General features: G+C 45.9%; 1 protein-coding gene across 7 annotated transcripts in view; it reads left to right on the top strand.

Annotated features, from left to right (window-relative positions):
• Positions 1–15,402, top strand: part of MYO9A (myosin IXA) — a 455,555-nt gene extending 440,153 nt beyond the window's left edge. For 6 of the 7 annotated variants that reach the window (XM_030576852.1, XM_030576855.1, XM_030576857.1 and 3 more), the window contains 5 exons: positions 1,109–1,232; positions 2,600–2,653; positions 8,064–8,266; positions 10,091–10,233; positions 10,653–15,402. In XM_030576852.1, the coding sequence (XP_030432712.1) occupies positions 1,109–1,232; positions 2,600–2,653; positions 8,064–8,266; positions 10,091–10,233; positions 10,653–11,128 (1,000 nt within the window). In that variant the 3' untranslated portion in view covers positions 11,129–15,402. The remainder of the gene's footprint in view (positions 1–1,108; positions 1,233–2,599; positions 2,654–8,063; positions 8,267–10,090; positions 10,234–10,652) is intronic. The other variant, XM_030576854.1, reaches the window with a different exon arrangement.
• Positions 15,403–17,713: the final 2,311 nt, after the last annotated feature.

Here is a 17,713-nt window from a genome sequence, read left to right as displayed (position 1 = left end):
TCTTCCACAAGGACAAGGTGCAGTTGCGACCTCATCCGGCTTTCCTCCCTAAGGTAGTGTCGGCTTTCCATACCAACCAGGACATCTTCCTCCCGGTCTTCTTTCCGAAGCCTCACTCTTCTCGACAGGAGCAGCAGTTGCACTCCTTAGATGTCCATAGGGCGTTCGTTTTTTATATCAAGTGGACAAAGCCCTTCTGGAAATCCCCCCAGCTGTTCGTGGCAGTCGCTGAACGGATGAAAGGTCTGCCAATCTCCTCCCAGAGGATCTCCTCTTGGGTAATGGCGTGCATATGCACGTGCTATGACCTGACTCATGTCCCTTCGGGCTATCTCATGGCGCATTCTACCAGAGCTCAGGCTTCATCAGCCGCCTTCCTGGCCCACATGCCTATCCAGGAGATATGTCGCGCAGCGACCTGGTCATCGGTCCACACCTTTGCTTCGCACTATGCTCTGGTCCAACAGCCTAAAGATGATGCAGCCTTTGGCTCAGCAGTTCTGCATGCTGCCATCTCACTCCGACCCCTCCGCCTAGGTAAGGCTTGGGAATCATCTGACTGGAATGGATATGAGCAATCACTCGAAGAAGAAAAGATGGTTACTCACCTTTGTAACTGTTGTTCTTCGAGATGTGTTACTCATATCCATTCCAAACCCACCCTTCTTCCCCACTATCAGAGTAGCCGGCAAGAAGGAACTGAAGGGTGTCTGGGTCGGCTGGGGTATATATCCGGTGGCATAGCGGCGCCTCTCCAGGGGGCGCCCAGCCGACCCGAGTGTTGCTAGCGTAAAAAGTCTTCCGACGAACGTGCACGCGGCGCGCGCACAGCTGACTGAAATGGATATGAGCAACACATCTCGAAGAACAACAGTTACAAAGGTGAGTAACCGTCTTTTTATTCCTCTAATTTAGCTCCCCTGCCTACCACCTTTTGGGGCATTTCAACCACACTGTTTGTTTCCAGCCCACAAAGCAGGAGAATTGGTGCACACGTCCCTTCCCCTCTCTGGCATTGTAGGGCTCTAGTACTTGGGCGGCACGGCCAGCTCAAACAGAGCCCGAGTTTTATCCTTCCATTTTACCACTTTCTTTTTCCTTTTTGCAGCTGTGTGGAGTTGATTGTTATAGAGCAGATGAATAAATACCGGGCTCGTCTCAAGGACATCAACAGCCTGGAGTTTGCTGAGAACAAAGCAAAAAGCAGGCTGTCTTTGATCCGCAGATCAATGGTAAGATTCAGGCGGGGTGTGGGGAGGGGTTGAGCTGGTAGTATGTTCTGTTCCTGTGTCAGGAAAAAATGGAGCAGATCTTTCCTTTGTTTTAGGAGGACAGGTTTCTCCAGCCATGTCATTGATCATAACTTCCTTTTTTACATAAAATTCAAAGGACAATCTTGTGTCCATGCAGCTATTGCGTATTTGTATAGTTTATTCAGTGTGTCTGTTGTAACTGAGAAGAATGTGCATGGTACTAAATTGAAAGTCAGAGAATAATTTGGTACTGATAAGCCGGCCCCGTTCTTTCCTCTCATTTTCACTCAGACTAATCTCCCCTAATCTTCTCCTGCCTATTTCAATCTCCCTAGCCCCTTACACCTCCCAAAGCATCATATCCAGGGCCGACAGAGAGACTGAACCTCAGCCCTGCACTTGGCTCCCTGCATTTCCTGAGTCACACATTTATATCAAAGAAAAGCCCAAAGGAGATGGGAATGATGCCTGTCAAGAGTTCTAAAGGGAAGTGCCACGGAAATGTGGTCTCTGGATTTCACAGGCTCATTTGTACATTTTGGGAATATGTTTTGCAAATTTGGACTAATTTATCCTGTGTTAATCAACTCTTTGCTAGCTCTGTTTATGACCGTCTCACTCCTGCACTCAAATCCCCTAATCCCACAGTGGTCTGCTGTCTGGTACTGCCCACTATGTTAAAACCTCTCACTTGTTTCCCTCCCACATAATGTCAGGGGGAATCTGGAGTGATGCTGCCCTTAACTAAGCCCTTGCTTTGACTCCCTGTGTGCAAGTTGCTTCATTAGTACTGCCTTCAGCAGCGAGGACTGAACTGAGCTGCCTATAAAGGGTCACTTTCTTTTCCCCTACTGCTTTTCTGGGAGTTTGGAATATCAACTCATTTAGCTTTCACACACCCAACTGGGTAGATGAATGAGAGGCAGAGTCTGGGGATTGAATCGACCTGTGTCCCCCTTTGCTGTAAGCCGAACAAGCAACAGGCTGTCATCTGCTGTGTTCTGCTCATAGAATGAGAAAGAATGGCTGATTTATCACAGGACAGTCAACCCAGGTCTGTGCTGCTGAAAGGAAGAGCAGGCTCTCCATTTATAAAGACCAAGTATCCTTCTGTGGCATGTCCTATCAGAAATCCTGCTTTGTGAATTGCAGCCAGTGCTAAATCTGCTCCAAACAGGCGCTTCAACAGTTATTTTGCAAAGCTTGTGGCTCAGCTGTGCATTGGTGCTGATGCTGCAGAGAGCTGACTCACTCATAACATTAAAAGACTCTAGAAGTTCTTTTAAGGGGCAATGGCATGTGCACTCTAACCTTCTGCTTTCCTTTTCATGTCCTCTCTAATCCAGAAACCTGTACTAATTGCAGTTAGATTTATGAGCATAACCCGCAATTCAATCCCGGTATGTATTAATTGCATCACACTCCATGACAGCTGCATCCCATCATTGTGTGTAACCCTCCGCTCATTCAAGCACCATGCCACAGGCCCTTGTTTGACTCTGCCCATTCATTCCTGTGCAGGACCCACCCCAGTGACTGACTTTTCATTTCTCTCTCAGTAGGGAGCACCCTAAGGTCCCTCTCTCCTGGAGGAGGCGCTAGAGTAGCAGTAGGAACTGATGCCCAATTGTGGTTGAAATAGCCCTCAGCAACTGCAATTGGTTACTGCAATCCACTCGTCCGCTTCTCCAAAGGCTGCTCTTGTACTCTCTGTGTGCACTCTCCTAGTCATGCCACTGCTCCCGCATGCTGTTCTTTGGAGGGATGATTTGACCTGGCAAATCACACAAACCTTCTCAGAGAGGTTGGAGGGTCAGCACTAACAAATGAAAATAGCTGGGGAATCCTCATCACTTAGCCAACAGAGGCCTCTGTTTGCTGCAGAGTTCTCTCCTGAGTCTCTAATTAACCCTTCTTCAGTCAGCTTTGCCATTGTTGCCCCTTCTATTGTGTTCCTCGTTCCATTCATTTTCTCTTTACCTGCTAGTTCTGTTCTTTTCTTCCCTCCCTTCTGTTTTCATCCAAGCCCTTCTTTTTCCTTTTCTTTCCTCCCTCACACACCTTCCTTTACTCATGTGTGTCTGTTTATACACAGTACCCCTCCGAGGTGTTCCAGCTGCTTCAGTTCTGCCACCATTTCACACCACAGTGGATGGATGCCCCCCAGATACCTGCCCCAGCTAAAGCAGAGTGGCTGAATCAGGGTACTGCAGCGCTAGAAGCATTCTAGGAGAACTAAGCAGGAAAAGAGGCGCACTTTTCCTCTTGCCCCTCCCTTCACCAGATGCACCGTGATGTGCAGAACTTGGCACTTCCAACCTTCAGCTTTTAATTTATGGATCCAATTGATGGATCTTTTATTTTTTCCTCACTCCTGCTGCAGTCTGTAGCCCATCAGGTACTGCCTGCCTCTTGCTTGACAGGATGGTCACGTTGTGATCGATGAGGGGAGCAGTCTCTGCAACCATACTTGAATGTGAAAGATGACACACCTGTTTACTCACAGCCACAGTATCTCCACGGCCTTTTACATACTTAGCAGTGCCAAGCATTTGGGGACTGATTAGAAGATCAGAATCTGAGCTATGCTGCCTTTAATTTCTTTTGTTGGTCAACGTATTCTGCAATTCCTTCATTCATGTTCGTGTCTGTGCTGCAGCATTCTCATTAAGGGTCTGTCTTCAGGAGCCCGTATTGTGCTATGCATCTTTAAAACACGCACACGTTAAAGAGCAGCTGTGTCCTTTGCCTTTCTCAGATGGGTCCAGCAAAGTGCTAGATTGATTCAGGTGAATAACAGAGGTATTATGCCAAGGCACACTTACGTTGACTACAAAGCTTTTAGCTTTTGACTTTCTCCTTCAGTAGCATTAATGTACATGATAAAGTAACTTTTACCCTAGAGCATCTCTTCCAGAAAGGCATCCCACTCTTGTTTTGAAGACATCAAATGCTGGAGAATTTACCACATCCCTTGGTTTATTCCAATGGTTAATCACCCTCACTGTTTAAAAAAAAAAAAAAAAAGCCTTATGGCATGGATGGAATATGGGTCATGGGTGACTACTGGGACTATTGCTACCTTTGCAAATGGGGGCAGGTGGTGATGCTTTATCTTCAGAATTGAGGTGATATGATGCCCCAATGGTAGTTGAGCCTCTCCTGGAGGCTAACCTTGGAACAGCATTGGCCCCAACCATAGAGCAGTTTGCTCTGCTGCTAGATAATATCATAGAATCCATGGAAATGTAGGGCTAGATGGAACTTCAAGAGGTCATCTCCCCACACTGAGGCAGGACCAAGTAAACCTAAACCATCCCTGACCGATGTTTGTCCAAACTGTTCTTAAGAACCCCCAATTTCAGGGATTCCACAACCTCCCTAGCTAACCTGTGCCAGTGCTTAACCATCCTTAAAGTTGGAAAGTTTTTCTAATATCTTACCTCAATCTCCCTTGCTGCTGACTAAGGCCTGGGCTACGCTACCCAGGGTGGGGGGGGGGGTAGTGTTTGAACTAAGATATGCAACTTCAGCTACGCGAATAGCTTAGCTGAAGTCAAAGTATCTTAGTTCGACTTACCTGGCCGTCCTCATATAAATCAATCCCCGATACATTGAACACTACCCGCCGATGCGGCGGATAGTATAGACATACCCTAAGCCAATAACTTCTTGTCCAAGCCCCAGTTGACATGGAGAACAATTGATCACCATCTCATTATAACAACCAAGACTGTTATCTTCCCTCTCAGCCTTCTCTTCTATATACTAAACATGTCCAACCTTTCATCACAGGTCATGTTTTCTAAACCTCTTACAATTTTTCTAGCTCTCTAGGAAACTTATGGACAAACTGGAGAGATTCCAAAGTGTGGTCCCCAGAACTGGACACAATACTCAGATGAGGACTCACCAGTGATGAATAGATTGGAATAGTCACTTCCCATGTCTTAGAAATGACACATACAACAAAATGCCCCAATCTGACATTCAGCTCAAAAGAGAAGGGGAGAATAAAGAGTCTGCAAAATCCCATCTGGATCTGCTCACTCTATCCCCAAAATACATGATGAGCAGCAGAAAGTGCAGTGTGTAGGGAAAGGTGCTGGGATTGTGATTGGGGCACCAGATTCTGTAGATTCAGGAATCATTAAGTGGGACAAAGCAGTATCTGAAGTTCTACCAGTACAATTTGCATTGACATGAATGAGATTTGGCAACTCAAAGCCTGTGCAGCCAGGGCCGGCTCTAGCTTTTTTGCTGCACCAAGCACCAAGAAGAAAAAAAAAAGGGTGGCCAGACTGCTGAAGCAAAAGCAAAAAACCGGCAGCCTGAGGGAGCGTGTGGAGGGCGGTCAAGGCGGCTCACAGGGGGGTGAACAGTGGCACCTGCCCACTCCCTCCCCCTGTGGGCAGCCAGGCGCTGCAGCCCACTCACAGCTGGGCGCGGGGGGCTCCCTCCTCCGGCTTTGGGGTGCCTCTCCCAGAGGCTGCAGGAGGTGCTGGCTCAGCCACTCCTTTAAAGGTGGCTCGGCTGGGCCGGGCTCAGAGCGGCGCGGGAGGCGGAGGCTGGTGCAGGCAGCGGGGAGTGGCGCATCCTGGGGAGCCCGGTGGCACGGTGAGCGGCGGGGATCGCTAGTTCCTGCCCCACTCCGGCCAGGGTCCGTGCCCCTGCAGGGCTGGGCTGGGACTGGCGGAGCATGGGAAGCCGGCTGGGGGCTCCAGAGCTGCAGACTGGGCTGCCAAAAAAACAAACAAACAAAAAAAACACAGCAAGGCGGCCGGAATGTCCCGCCCCAAGATTAGCCGGAATGCCGCTCCTTACAGTGTGCTGCCCCAGGCACGTGCTTTCTCGTCTGGTGCCTGGAGCTGGCCCTGTGTGCAGCACGTAGGAAAAAAATACCTCTCCCCACATTCTCGTTCAAAACAGTCTGGTTTTTTTTGCTTTCAGAGCAAAAGAGAGGAATCATTACAAAGAGACTTAGAGCAAAATCTGTTTAGTTTATCAAGAAGATTAATAGGTGACTTGATTGTATAATTATATTTGGGGGGAGAAAATCCCAGGAATTGAAGGGCTCTTTAATCTGGCAGAGAAAGGCAGAACAAGAAACAATGACCAGAAGCTGAAGTCAGATAAATTCAAATTAGAAATAAGGCATATTTTTGCTAACAGTAAGAGTGATTAACCATTGGAACAAACTACCAAGGGATGTGTTAAATTCTCCAGCATTAAATGTCTTCCAACCAAGACTAGGGTGTCTTTCAGGAAGAGAGGCTCTAGAGAAACACATGTTACTGGACTCAATACATGGATAAGTGGGTGAAATGTAATGTCTTGTGTTATACAGAAGGTCAGACTAAATGATCTAATGATCCCTTCTTCCCTAAAACTCTAAGAATCCAAAGAGTGAAATGCAAAGTGTTTCTCATAATGGTAAAAGTTCCCATATTCATGTAGAACTGAGAGGAGTTTTGTTTCTTCATTATGTCTTATGTCCAAAGAAACCTGTTATTCACGTGAGTCATGCATGCAAAACTGCAGCATCTTCAGTATATGGGGTGTGAAGACTGGCACAGTAATTCCCACACTAATGGAAGACACCAGACATACCATAGTAACATTTATGATACCATAGGAATTAACAGAACATTGCAGTTAGTGTTCTAATATTGAAAGGGGGGATAATTATACTATGCTGCTGATCAAGTTGTAGTTAATATAATGAGCCAGCAGCTGTAATGTGCGTTACAGTGCACTGAGTGAGCCTGTGAATATCAGAAGATACTGAGCTTGCTCACTAGGTTGGGCTTTCCAAAGAAACTAAGTTGATTTAGGAATACAGGTCTCATTCCTCCCAAAAATTACAGCAAGAGAGAATCCTCTTACATAACTAGCTAGCAGTCTTCAAACTGTTGTAAGTTGAAATAATAGAGCCTCTGCTTACTTCACATCAGAATAGTTACCCAGTCGGCTGGAGTTGTACACTGTTTGATCAGCAGTCTAGTAGTTATTCATAGCTCTGAAGGATGCTTAGACATTTTCTCTTGAACAGTTTCTCTGCTCTACCATCTTTCCCTTCGCCTTGTTTCACACAGTGGTACCTCTGCCTCCTCATTCCCTTCCCACTGGCCTCTCTGCTTACTTTAATATTGGACCTCTCATTTTCACAGACAGTATGAGGACTTAAAGTGCAGCCATGGTTTTGTAGCTGACTTTTCCACTTAGCATCATTTGAGCTCCCTAGAGTTTGTTGTATATGGAGAGCAACTCCTCAGCCCACGAAGCTGAATATTCACATTGGAGAGTGTTATCCATATCGTTTTGTGTGCATCGTGGAATTGTTTTCTGCAAAGAATGGGATGGTTTAGGACTGTGCACGCCAACGTTTTGTGTGCAATGTTCAGGATGTTCTCACCGCGAGCCAGCATTGTGATTTGGCAGACTGAAGGCTTCCCATCTTACAGCCTGGGCTTGCAAAAATACATTCTGTTGTGTCTTTAATTGATTTTGGAAGTCCGATGTGTATGTCTCTAAAAAGTTTCATCTGTCCTTTTCTGAACACACAAAACATTTATGTCCCCCCAGCCAGCCTGCTTTGAGCTTTGAGGTGTCCTTGACTGTCATGCATTGTAACTGGTGTTGTGGACTGTGTACATATGCTAAGCACCTGTTGCTGAAGTTGTTTCCTCCATTCTTGGTACTGGCGCTAAAGGGGGGAAGACATACTGTCAGTCTAAAATGTACCATGAGATGCCTGCAAGGTTTGGCAATAATGGCATGAAGTTTGTTGATATGGGTTTTTACCTTCAGGGCAAAGGACGTCTAAGGCGTGGAACTTTCCCGAGTCCAACATCTCCTGTTTCAGTGCGATTACCCTCCGTGTCTGATGTTTCTGAGGAGACCGTGAGTAGTGAGGAGGCAATGGAGATGGATGTCACAGATCAGCAGCAGGCAGCTATGCAGCAAGAGGAGAGAGTGCTGACTGAGCAGATTGAGAGCTTGCAAAAGGAAAAGTGAGTCACAGGGATGGAAGGGCTCAGTGCTCCAGAGGTGGACAATTAATGTTGGGAATCTGGAATCTTAAATTAAGATCCTCTTAGAGCCACAGGTGAACACAAATTTGGTCCCACTCTGATAGCGGTTGAAAAATGTTCTCCACTTCACAACATTTTGTACGATTAGCAATGTCTGCACATCAGGGTGAGGTGCATCAGCAGTACTATGTGAGGACCCAAAACTGAAGGCAAGTGGTGTTGCAGGTTGGGACCGAGGTGCATTTGTGCTGAAGGGTATGGGTGCATTTGTGTGGAATTGCAGGTCAGGATTGAGGCACGTTGCCAGAAAAAGAGTTTTAGAACTGATATGGAATAGAGCAGGGGTCAGCAACCTTTCAGAAGTGCTGTGCCGAGTCTTCATTCATTCATTCTCATTTAAGGTTTCGCGTGCCGGTAATACATTTTAACGTTCTTAGAAGGTCTCTTTCTAGAAGTCTATAATATATAATTAAACTATTGTTATATGTAAAGTAAATTAGGTTTTTAAAATGTTTAAAAAGTTTCATTTAAAATTAAATAAAATGCAGAGCCCCCCTGGACCAGTGGCCAGGACCCAGGCAGTGTGAATGCCACTGAAAATCAGCTTGTGTGCTGCCTTCGGCACCCATGCCATAGGTTGCCTACCCCTGGAATAGAGACTATATGGATGTCAGTTAGCAATGGGAAAAGGTGATGTGTCCATGCTGATCATTAGAAGATCAGCAGTGGTTCCTTTCGTTGAATGTGAAGTATTGTTGAACTGACTGGAATTGGCAGTGTAGCCCTTGGTTTCATTCCTTTCTATGCAGGAGAAGCCAGAGGCTAATGCTGAGTAAATGCTCTTCTTCCTGAAGAGCCCTGACATACACTTCTGTCAGGATTCCAACCGGTCACCCTTCCTGCCCGATGTGTGTGGGGAGCCACTAGGGGAGATGGTGAAACATTCTGAGCTGCGGCATCAGTCTGCGGCTGACACTCAGTTCTCTGATTCCTTCTCCTCTAATGGAGATTCTACAGCCTCGTTACTGCTGCTGTCTGACTGATCGGGATCCGAGTGAAAGACAGCCCAGATGCAGTGGGAGAGATGCTAGCTGGCAGACAGCAGCACTCAGAGTAATGATCATAGACTTTGTCTACATCAGCTGTTGAGGGTATACAGCCCTTCTCCCTTGCTAACCTGGCTCTCCAGCCTTTTGGCCTTGTTAGATGCATCACAGCTCCTGGTTTCCTTAGGTGGCCTATGCGCCTCCATGGCTGGCCAGGAGTCTGAGATTGATCTTCTCTAATGTGGACCTTGCAGGGCTCATCCTTGCCTTTGTCACCCCCAAGCCAGACTGCTGTCGTGTGCTCTATCCAGGCCTGGTGAGCACAGAACACCTACACTGAATTCTGTGCTGTCTTTTTGTTCACCTCAACAATGGTGCAGTTCAAGGTGCTGGTGATGACCATTAAAGCACTGGTCTGGGGATGGGATGGCTAAGAAGCTGCCCCTTGCCAGACGTCCAGCCACAGCACTTGGATTGGCTGGGATGTTCTTCTGATGGTTCCTCTAGTGGAAGCCTCCATGACCACTGGTGGACTGATTCCAGTGTAGACTCCAGCTCTGACATTTGCACTTTCCTCCCAGTGTGATACCCCAGTATCTGCATTTGGTTCTGAACGTTGCTTGTTGTTGTGTTTTGTTTGCACGGCCTCCCTCGAGCTCTCCAGCCAATGCCCTTCTAGGGCTCCCAGCTTACACAGCACTGGTTTACTTCCTCTTCACCTTTGTCCTGGTTCACTGACTAGAGTTATTTTCTGCAGGGAGGAGCTGACTTTTGAGATGCTTGCACTGGAGCCCCGAGCCTCTGATGATGAAACCCTTGAGTCTGAAGCTTCCATTGGCACTGCAGATAGCTCAGAAAATTTGAACTTTGACTCTGAAGGGGCTATCTCTGATCGATCGGGTAATCACAGTCCTCTTCTGACAGGTTTGCTTGGGAGGTGGCATTCCCTGCCTGGGACACCCTCCATCTTCACCCCAGAGGGAGCATAGTCTGTTGATTAAAACACAGGCCTGAGAGGCAGGTTCTAGACCTAGCTTTACTACTGACTTGTGAATGGACTTCAGCAAATCACGTAATCATTTTGTGCCTGCAGTTGTGTCAGCCCCTGGTTGTCCCAGACACTGTGGGTAACCATTTCACATGTTAACCTGTAGGCACCATGGGTGGGTCACTTCTCTTTTCCAGTTTAATCGCATATGTTCCCCCTGACATGCCCAGCAAATTCACTCTCAGATCGTAAGAGTTACATGGAAATGCATTACTGTATATGCAGCCTTGTATGTATCTGTTCTCATTTCCCTCCCCTCTCTTTCTATCAGAGAGAAGTTTAGCACTTAGTTCGCTGAGGCCTGTCAAGATCGAATCCACGAGCAGGTTGCGAAGGCAACTGAGGAAGCAGCAAGACTCTCTGGACTCAGTGGATTCTTCGGTTTCTTCTCCGTCTTCATCCTCCTCATCCTGCTTACCTCACATGACTAGGAAACGATTCCAAATGTACTCCAAGTCGCCCTTCTATCGAGTTGTTGCTCCTGGCAATATCACTGAGCAGAGGCTGGGACTTGAAGGGTTACCAGGGCAGCTTAGGGGTCTGGATGACAGGCCCCAGTTCACCAGCAGAGGGACGTTCAGCCCTGAGAAAGGCAAACAGAAACTGAAGAATGTGAAAAACTCACCCCAGAAAACCAAAGAGCTCCCAGAGGGGGCAGCTGGGGCAGGCCGGAAAAGAAACACTGAAGCAGACTGCAGCAGCACCCAGCAGCTGGTGCTTTTTGGGAACAATGAGTTCATGGTGTGAACCAGTTGCCCAAAATCTCCTCATTGCTGCAGACGAGTGATAACATCTCACCTTTGGTATCTTCCCCCTCATCATCACCGCCGCCACCACCACCATTGTAGAGTTACTGCCAGCTGCCCATGCAAAGCATTTATTCACTAATTGCTTGGGCTTCCAACCTTGCATTGCCAGTACTACAGGGAGCAGAAGACTAACTCTTAACAAAAGCCTGTTGGGGACAGTTTCAGCAGTGGCCTTAGCTCTTTTTAATATTTTGGAACTCAAAACCTGCCAGGTTTTTCTGACTGGGGACTCAGAACAAAAGAAAATAAATTGGGGGAAGAATTGCTGGTGAGCTCTGTTTTACTTCCCATCAGCCCCTGGCTTTCTCTCTCTGAGCAGAGGAAATGGGGAGAGGGAAAATCAAGCCGCCAGGTAACGCCAACAGGATCTTGGAGTTTGGGGAGCTGGTCCACACCTGTCTTGACCTTGATGTGAAAGCTGCAGACTGTGTGTTTGTGCTGGGATGAAGCATAAACTGCTCTTTACAAGGAACCACAGCAAAGAGTAGACCAAGCCCTTTGTTCAGAGCTATTTATAATGCACTCCGTGTTGTTGTCAGGTGATAATAAAAAGCTATCATTTCCATTCAAGCAATCAGAGCATGTCTCAAAATTCCCACCACACAGACCTGCAATGAAAAGAGAGTGATTTTTATTTTTGTTGTTGTTGATATGTCAGGAAAACTAATGCCAGTTTCACTCCTGGTTAGTTCAAGCCAAATACTTGTGCCGAATTTTCAATAGCCATAACTAATCCTGTGATCGAGGCACAAAGAAGCATTTCTAAAAAACAAAGGAACCTTTAGAAATATAAACCTAAAACATTACGACCACATCACAACCCTGAAGTGCTGCCTACTTGTATACACTGATCAAGTGAACAATGGTTAACAGTTCCAGTGAAGGACAGGAACTTCTCAACCAAGCAGCAAACTCATGCAGACAAAACAGCACTATTTTAATTGCAGTGTTAAATCAAAAAGAAATGCATGGAAAAGTGTTAAGGAAAATTTTCCCAAAGTAATCTGTTTTTAAAATGTGACCTTAACCAACTTTCTCCCCTTTTCTCAGATCATCAGTATTAAAGGCAAAAAGAAAAAAAATCAAGGACTACTTTTTGTTAGTATTCTGGTTACTGAAGTTCACTGTATATATATTTTAAAGGTTTTTATTTCCCCCCTGGATGGAACATTTTTGCCAGGAAAAGAAAGGGAGACGTGAGGGAAGGTAGAATAGCCCCTAAGATTATTGCAGGGAAAGAAATGGCACCATTTTTCACCATAGTGCATCACCATTCACCATGTCTCAGCTCACTGAACATTTTGTGAGATTAACAACCTGCCTAAACTGCTTAGAACACGTGAGAAGCTGATGCATGTGCACCTCTCACTGTAAATGTGACACCTTTTGTCAAGGCAAGTATGTGACAAATGTTTGTTTAAAAAGTTCTCACTAGATCTCTTTAGAGTAAGACAAGCAGTGTCATTCTGTCAGATCAAGGCTAGATTTGTTATTCATGATGTCATCCTGTGACTTGCCCCAGCACAGATGTTGCTGTAACACTTTTAAAAAGCAGATTTGTAGGAATCTAATTATTAAGCTTAGAGTCAGTAGTCCAGGAGGTCACTTAGTGACTTGGAACTTTATGGGGATGTCCCTACATGTTAGTCTGCATCCATGGTCACATGGATGAAGACCAGCAATCCCAGAGTATCATTCAGAGAAATTACAGATGCCAGGCCGTTTCCCTAAGCAGCCAGGAATATGCTGATGCTGAGAGTAGGAGTTGATTAGAAGGGGCTTCAGGACCTGAGTTAGAATAATTAGCTGAATAAATGCTGGATTGGACCTGCCAGTTAACCTGCTAGTTCTGTCCTGGGTAATGTTCTGAAGCCAAATGTGGTTGTAACCTTGATCCTCCTAATCAGAAATAGCAACACTGGTTTATGTGCCTGACCTTTCTCTCTCTAGCATCCAAGAGTAACGGGAAAAGACATTTGCATTTCATAATATTGCTGGATAATGGTTTTATTATTTTACCTCCATAATATGGAACTAGAAGTATCATGCAACTCCTAGTAACCCCTAGGTTTAATAATTCCTTCCTCTCAGACTTCACTGGTGGGGAGCATGTTCCTCAGCTGGTTGAACCTGCATTTCTTTAGAGGGATTTTTTTATTTATTTTTTTTTTGCAGTGAAAAAATGTTATTTAGGCCACTTTTACCAGAGAGGTGATGACATGGAGCAGGGACAGGGATATACAGTTCCTGCTTTGACCTCTGTGGATTTAATTATGTCAAACTCTTTAGTTCTAAAGTTGCTAATTTAATAGGTCGCTAGCCATTTTACAGATCAACCAAGAAACCCCTGGCAAGGTGGGTGGTGGTTATGAAGGTGGAAAGTAACTAAGGAAACGCTGCAGGGCACCCAAACCCTTCAGAAGCCAATTATAAGATTACCCCAAAAATGCATATGAAGTGGACTGTGTTCTCTGTGCTTCACACTGTGTATCATCTCCCCTGTGAAATCAGAATGCTGCTGGAACTTTTGCTGAGGCTCCTTCAGGCAGAATAGTACACAGCTTGCTTTTCTTAAGCTGTACTGGGTTCTGCAAGACTGATTCAGAGCATACTTTGTGAAGGAGCCACTTTTACAGAGTTACTTTTGGGATCATCATCTGATAGAGAGAGAATCCCTGTTATAAGGCTCTGCAGATGGAATCCTTAGAAATAGGAGAGGACTCAGTTTTCAGCAGGGATTATTTCTATTTACCTTCTTCCGAAGGTTTTTGCACCCATTGGCTTGCTGGTTCTTCAATAATGTTGATTATTGAGCTACAAAATTCTGCAGAAGCAATGGGTCAGGATGGGGAGAAACATGATAAAGTTTTCACAAAAGGGGGTACAGGTTGCTGTCCCCTGCAGAGTTGTACTTAATATTGCCATGCAAGGAATTAAGTTTGGGATTCCCCCAACAGTGTCCACACCTGCAGAAACAGCATGCATCTGCCCACATATGATAACAGAGGCTGCAAGTCATACTGCTGTTACAGCCTTTTCAGTTGGGTCGAGTGGAGGATACACAGGGAGCTATGGATAGCTGCCTCCACTCAAGGAATGAGATTTAACATTAGCTGAAGACTGTTAATACCGGAAAAGCATCAGGGGCTCCAACATTGATTTATCAAGCCTGGCTTTGTTTAGATTAAGGAACAGTCTGTCTGTCCTTCTCCCCCATGGTGTTGTTGAAGAGGAATTACATAAGCACTTGTAATTAAGATGTTAAGCACCAAACAGTCTGAACACCACTTCCCATTAGAAATCAAATGTGTATGGTTCAAAAGGCGATATACACACAGGAAGCCCTGAATGAAAACGTGGCTTTCGACACACCCGCCTCTGCTGTTCTCAGGGTTTCTGACCCTCCACAATGAATCCACTTAAGTTCTGCAACAGTAACTCTAGGCTTCAGATACACTCCAGGGGTGTCCTAGCTTTCCTTTCTTCCAATCCAAGAGCATTCATTTCAGCCAGAACCCTCCCACTCACCGCTTTCCTTTTATCTTGTCTTGAAGGGGGGAGGGGGAGACAGTGAAAAGGTTTCAGTGGGTCCAGACTGTGTGTTCTGTTTTTGTCATCGTTTAATTATTATTTTGAACACAGGCACGGGATAGACCAATCCTTTGTTTCGTTCCCCGTCCGCGTTTAAGCCTGATGCCTGTCTTCCCAGTCCTGTCACGCAGTAGGTAAGCGGTAGGTTCTCAGAGATGATACACTCCTGTACCAAGTGAATGTACTTACCACTGGAAAGGATAGGGGCTGCATATTATTATTAATTATTATTATTTGTAATGGAAATTTTAAAAGTAATTTATAAGAATGCTGAGTGTAAATTTAAAAAGCAAAGTCTGTATTGTAAAAGGATATATTATCCTGTGTCATACGCTCTATACGTTTTACCTGTTTAGGAAAAAAGAATATATAAAGGAGATTGATTTCTCTTACCACAGAGCCAGATTGCATGCCACAGTGCAGTCAGCTGGCACTTTGTAATTTCATGTCAGTAGGTTTTCTTTATTTTTTTTAATTAATGTTGTTTTTTTCCTTCTGGAACAAGGCCGTCATATGTATAAAGTGCAATTTGTGTAATATTTCTTAAATATATACTGTATGGCTGTACAAAACCAACTTTATGAACAAATAACCCCTAGCTTATTAAAGAACAAAGCTATTGAAAAGCAAAGAATGACAGCGATTGATGTGGTTTGTATGACTTGGGAACATTGCTCTCATCCTGTCCAGATTCACTTTCCTTTGGTTCGTGGCTTTCAAGTATTGGCAGGGATCAGGAGGACAGCCAAGAGTAGCACCCAGGTAAGACAGTTAAGACTTGACAGAGGACCGGGAACAGGGTGTGTGTGTCCTGCTTGCTTCTCCAGAGCAGACTTCAATCTAATGTGGCCCAGATGCATTCTAAAGACATTATGCAAGGTCCCAGCATACAGCCCCTGAGACAGATCTCAGCTATTGAGATCTGAGTTTCTACAAATCCCCAGTGTGTACTGAAGACATGAGTGGCCTCAGTGTGCTTCAGTTGGGCACAGTAGAGACTTGGTGACAAATTTCCATTGCATCCCTTGACTGGGCAGAGTTTGAGCTCCCTGTCTGAAATGGTATGCCCTTGGATCTGAGAGCTGGGACTCATGATCCTGGGGGAGAAAGAGAGGGAAACCATTCTTCCAGGTTTAGTAGCATGTCTGCCTTCAGCATGGTGGTTGAACTAGTCACAAGTGATCGTGCAACAATTACCGGCACTGGATAAAGTTGCCAGAAGACCATGATTCCCAGCTTCCGATAGTCACCAGCAGTTCCCCTATGGGGACAGAGAAAAATCACACAAGTTTTACTGCATGCTGGAAGTGTTGTGAGCATGCGGAGCCACACTCCCATCCCAAGCAATGTGGCTGCAATGGGCCTAGCTGCATGAGTCCAGATGAAGTAGTGCCCGCTGGGACCTTCGGTCCCCACTGTCAGGATTCTGTGATTTGGTAATGCAAAATAAAGCATCTCATCTTTAAGTTACTGGTCCAAACTCAGCTGTAGTAGGTAGTGACCTGAAGTTGTATGGCTGTTGGATCCCCTTTGTTGAATGAGTTAGTAAGGTCAGTCCAGTATCCATGTCACTAAAACCACTACATAGTTACCACTAATTGGCTCTGCTATTGACTGTGTCAGTAGAAAGGCTTAAGACTGAGGACCGAGGTGAGCAAACATCCCCTCTCCCTCCTAGAAGTGAGTGGTCTCTCCAGGTCAGGGTTGAAGCCCACTGACAAGGTCATGTATGAAGGCTTTTCTTGCTGAACCCAATGGCTGGATAAATAGGAGTTCCATCTTCAGAACTATTCATTTGGCATCTCATGAGCTTCTCATGTACATACAGATAATGAAGAGGGCCCTCTTTCTGCATTCAGTTGTGGCCAGTGGCATGCTGCCATTATGGCTCTAGCTTTGGGGACTGCTGTGGGCTGAGCACACCAGAAACCCTCAAGGGTTCTTGCCTCGAGCCATGGTTAGCAATAGGCTGCAATGCAACTGACCTGCAAGAGGAAGGGTCTCAGCCAATAGTGTGAGGTCAGGAATAGACTGGCTGCTCTTGCCTGGGGAGGTGAGTGGGATGCACACAGGAAGTAGGACTAAACAGAGAGAACGGAACAGTTCCAAAGAGCACACTTTATTAGTTACATCAAACCAGCAGACAGCACACACTCTGGCAGTTGCAGGGCGAGAGAGGCACTCTGAAAATACGATGTGTGTTTGTACAATTACAAAGGAGCTGGACTATGTAAAAAATTGCCCTGCTCCCCTTGCTGCAAACACCCTCTCTTGGTTGAAGGACATTGACTCAACATCAGCATGGCTAAGCCACGATAGCCTTTCCGAGACAACACTGTCCTTGGTGCTCCCTTTGCTGCTCACCAATACGAGTTTTAACTCTTTAACCTCAGAACTCCGGTATCTGCCAGCCAAGTGAATGCTTGGGACATAGAGTGTCACCATAGTCTCCAAAGAGAGGAGTCTATGACACTGATGCAGGTGACAGTTCTCCTCATGCAAATATACCTATCAAGCATTCTTGACATGCTAACAGATCCCCTAACAGTTGTCCTTCCTGCATGAGAACAACATCCATTGCTTGCTTCTCCTGCAAGGCACTGCAAAACCCTGCCTCTATCAGAACATGGCATCCCATTTGACTGCTTGGATAGCACTGTTCAGAGGGTGTCATGCTGCCAGAACACACTCAAGGCGCAGCAGTGCGCTATGTGTCATTACACCCACGTCATGGCCTCCCACAGTGCAGCTTTTCTGCATCAGCAGCCTTCCTCCTTTACTGCACAGAAAGGCTCTTCAGAAGACACGGTAGCAGAGATCACATCAGCCTCTCCAGGTCTTTGACTCCGAGCTGTGCTCTCCTAGCTGCAATTAGGGTTTCAAAAGAGAGGCTACCCGTCCGGGGTGTGTTTCAACTTCTCTGAACTCTACT

The sequence above is a fragment of the Gopherus evgoodei genome, chromosome 10 (genome assembly GCF_007399415.2).
Source record: "Gopherus evgoodei ecotype Sinaloan lineage chromosome 10, rGopEvg1_v1.p, whole genome shotgun sequence".
Lineage (NCBI taxonomy): Eukaryota > Metazoa > Chordata > Testudines > Testudinidae > Gopherus > Gopherus evgoodei.
The sequence above is the reverse complement of the archived record's forward strand: the minus strand, read 5'-3'. Positions and strand labels throughout refer to the sequence as shown.